This window comes from Pteropus alecto, unplaced genomic scaffold, assembly GCF_000325575.1.
Source record: "Pteropus alecto unplaced genomic scaffold, ASM32557v1 scaffold669, whole genome shotgun sequence".
Taxonomy (NCBI): domain Eukaryota; kingdom Metazoa; phylum Chordata; class Mammalia; order Chiroptera; family Pteropodidae; genus Pteropus; species Pteropus alecto.
Window position 1 is genome coordinate 52941 of NW_006442554.1, and position 2306 is coordinate 55246.

The window sequence follows — 2306 nt, forward strand, 5'->3', positions numbered from 1 at the left end:
TGAAGGCTGGTCTGCATCCTCAGAGGCATCAGTGGGCAGACGCTCAGCCAAAAAGAGAAGCAGGTCCCGGAGGTCAGGCTCACTGGGGTAGAGGAAGTTCTGATAGCCAAGCTCCAAAGGATAGCCTAGGTCCTGGGGGTTGGGAAAGGGTCCCCTATCAGCCAGGCAGATAGGCTCCTCCTGCCCTGGAAGCCCTGGCCCTAGACCCCCAAATGCTCCCACTCTCTAATCACTACCCCCAAAACCTCCCCTTGGCTCCTCAAGGCTTCCAGGCCTCTGTGGGAGCCACACAGTGATTCTAGTCAGTGTTACAGAGAGCAAGAAATAAGATTAAAGCTCTGGTCTTTCTAACTGTGGCTTAAAATCCAAAGATCATAAAAGAGAAGATGGGAACTTCTGGATACATGAAAAGAAATAAAAATTTTAAAGGAAAAACATAATAAGCCAAGTCAAAAGAGTAGTGACAAGCTGTGGGAAAAATATTTGGAAGTCATTTCATAGACAAAGAGCAAATCTACCTAGTAGATAGAGTGCCTAAAACTAAAAAAGTATAAAAGACCAGCGATGCAACAGGAAAATAGGCAAAAGATAGGAACAGACAGTTTACCAACAAAAAATTAAAATAGCCCTTAAACGTATGGAAATACGTCCAACCTTGCTCATAAGAGACATGAATTGAAGGCACACTGAGAGGCTTCACACAAGTATCACTGATCTGGAACAACCTGATGCTTCATTCTCCTGCGGTGCACACTGGGAGGAAGATACTATCTCTAGGGCAGTGTTCCTGCCTGGAACCTGAATCTACTCATGAGAAAACAGAGCGATTCCGACTGTGGGGCATTCCAGGAAACAACCAGCCTGAACTCTTCAAAAGCATTTGTCATCACAAAAGAAACAAAGAAACAAAGGCAAAGTAGGACTGTTCTAGTTAAGATTAGAGTTGTAACAATGAAATAAAATGCGACTCTTAATTAGACACTGTGGTTAAAAAACACAACTATAAAGGATACTTTTGTAACAACTGGGGAAATCTGACCATATTAGACCTCAGAGACTATTAAATTTCATGGGTATGATCATGGTATTGTGGTTATGCTGAAGAATGTGTTTTTTCTTAGGAGAGGCACATTTAAAGTTTTAGGTATGAAATGTTATGATGTCTGACACTTTCAAATGGTTCAGCAAAGAAGTGTGTATGTGTACATACGTGTATGTATGTGTGTATGTATTTATGTGTATCTATATAGAGAGAAAAGAATGGAGCAAAATGTTACAATGTAGGAAGCTAGGAGAAGAGTATACAGGTGTTCACTGTTCTATTTTCATTTTTCTTTAAATTTGAAAAATTTTTCTAGGTACAAAGCTGGGGGGGGTACTATTCTGGGATACCATTTCTCACCTATTGGATGAGGAGCGGGGAATCCAAAAATCTGACAATACATTCAGTGGGAGAGGCTATAGGGAAACAGGCATTCTCTCATAGTGGAAATACAAAATTAAACAGTCCCAGTGAGGGCAATTTCACAAAATCTAACCAAACTATACATGCATTTACCCTTCCACCTAGCAATCCTACTTCTGGAAGTTTACCATGAAGATATGTCTCCAATAATTCAAGAATATATATGTACAAGATTATTAATTACAGCATTCTTTGAAAAATATTGGATATTCCCTAAATGTGCAATCATAAAAGAGTGGTTGAATAAACTATGGTACATACACATGATAGACTACTATGCAGCTGTAAAAAGGAAAAAATGATTAAGATTTTTTTATTATTTGATATGAAATGGTTTCCAAGATACACTGTTAAGCTAAAAAAAAAACCAGCTAAGAAACTAAGTATATACTTAATGTAAAAAATGGTAAATAAGAATATATATTAATATTTGCTATGTCTGCATTTTAAAATACTGTAAAAATATACAAGAAACTAAAGCGATTATAGCAGACAAGTAGGGATAATGGGGTGGTTGGGCGTATAAGTGAAACATCTCAAGGTATCATACTTCTGTCACCCCTTGGTAATCTTTTCTACCCTTTGAAGAATTAACTACCTTCTACCTGATTCACAATTCTTTAATATTAAGATATCCCTATTCTATTCAAACGACTGCTGGGGTTTCTGTCTCAGAACTTGACCCTGGTTGATAAAATAACCTACTCAAAACAATAAATAATTTTTTAAAAAGAGACTACAGGCTTCAGAGTAAAAAAGATTGGGGTTGAAATCCAGCCTGTGCTACTTACTGGCTATAAGGCCTTGGACTGGTTATTTAACACCCAGAAGCTCAGTTTCC

At 38.0% G+C, this 2306-nt stretch overlaps 1 protein-coding gene across 1 annotated transcript in view; it reads right to left on the minus strand.

The window, feature by feature from the left end:
- CCDC22 (coiled-coil domain containing 22) overlaps positions 1-2306 on the minus strand; it is a 12635-nt gene that overhangs the window by 6638 nt on the left and 3691 nt on the right. Inside the window, exon 3 of the mRNA XM_006922726.3 lies at positions 2-132. Within this exon, the coding sequence (XP_006922788.1) occupies positions 2-132 (131 nt within the window). The remainder of the gene's footprint in view (position 1; positions 133-2306) is intronic.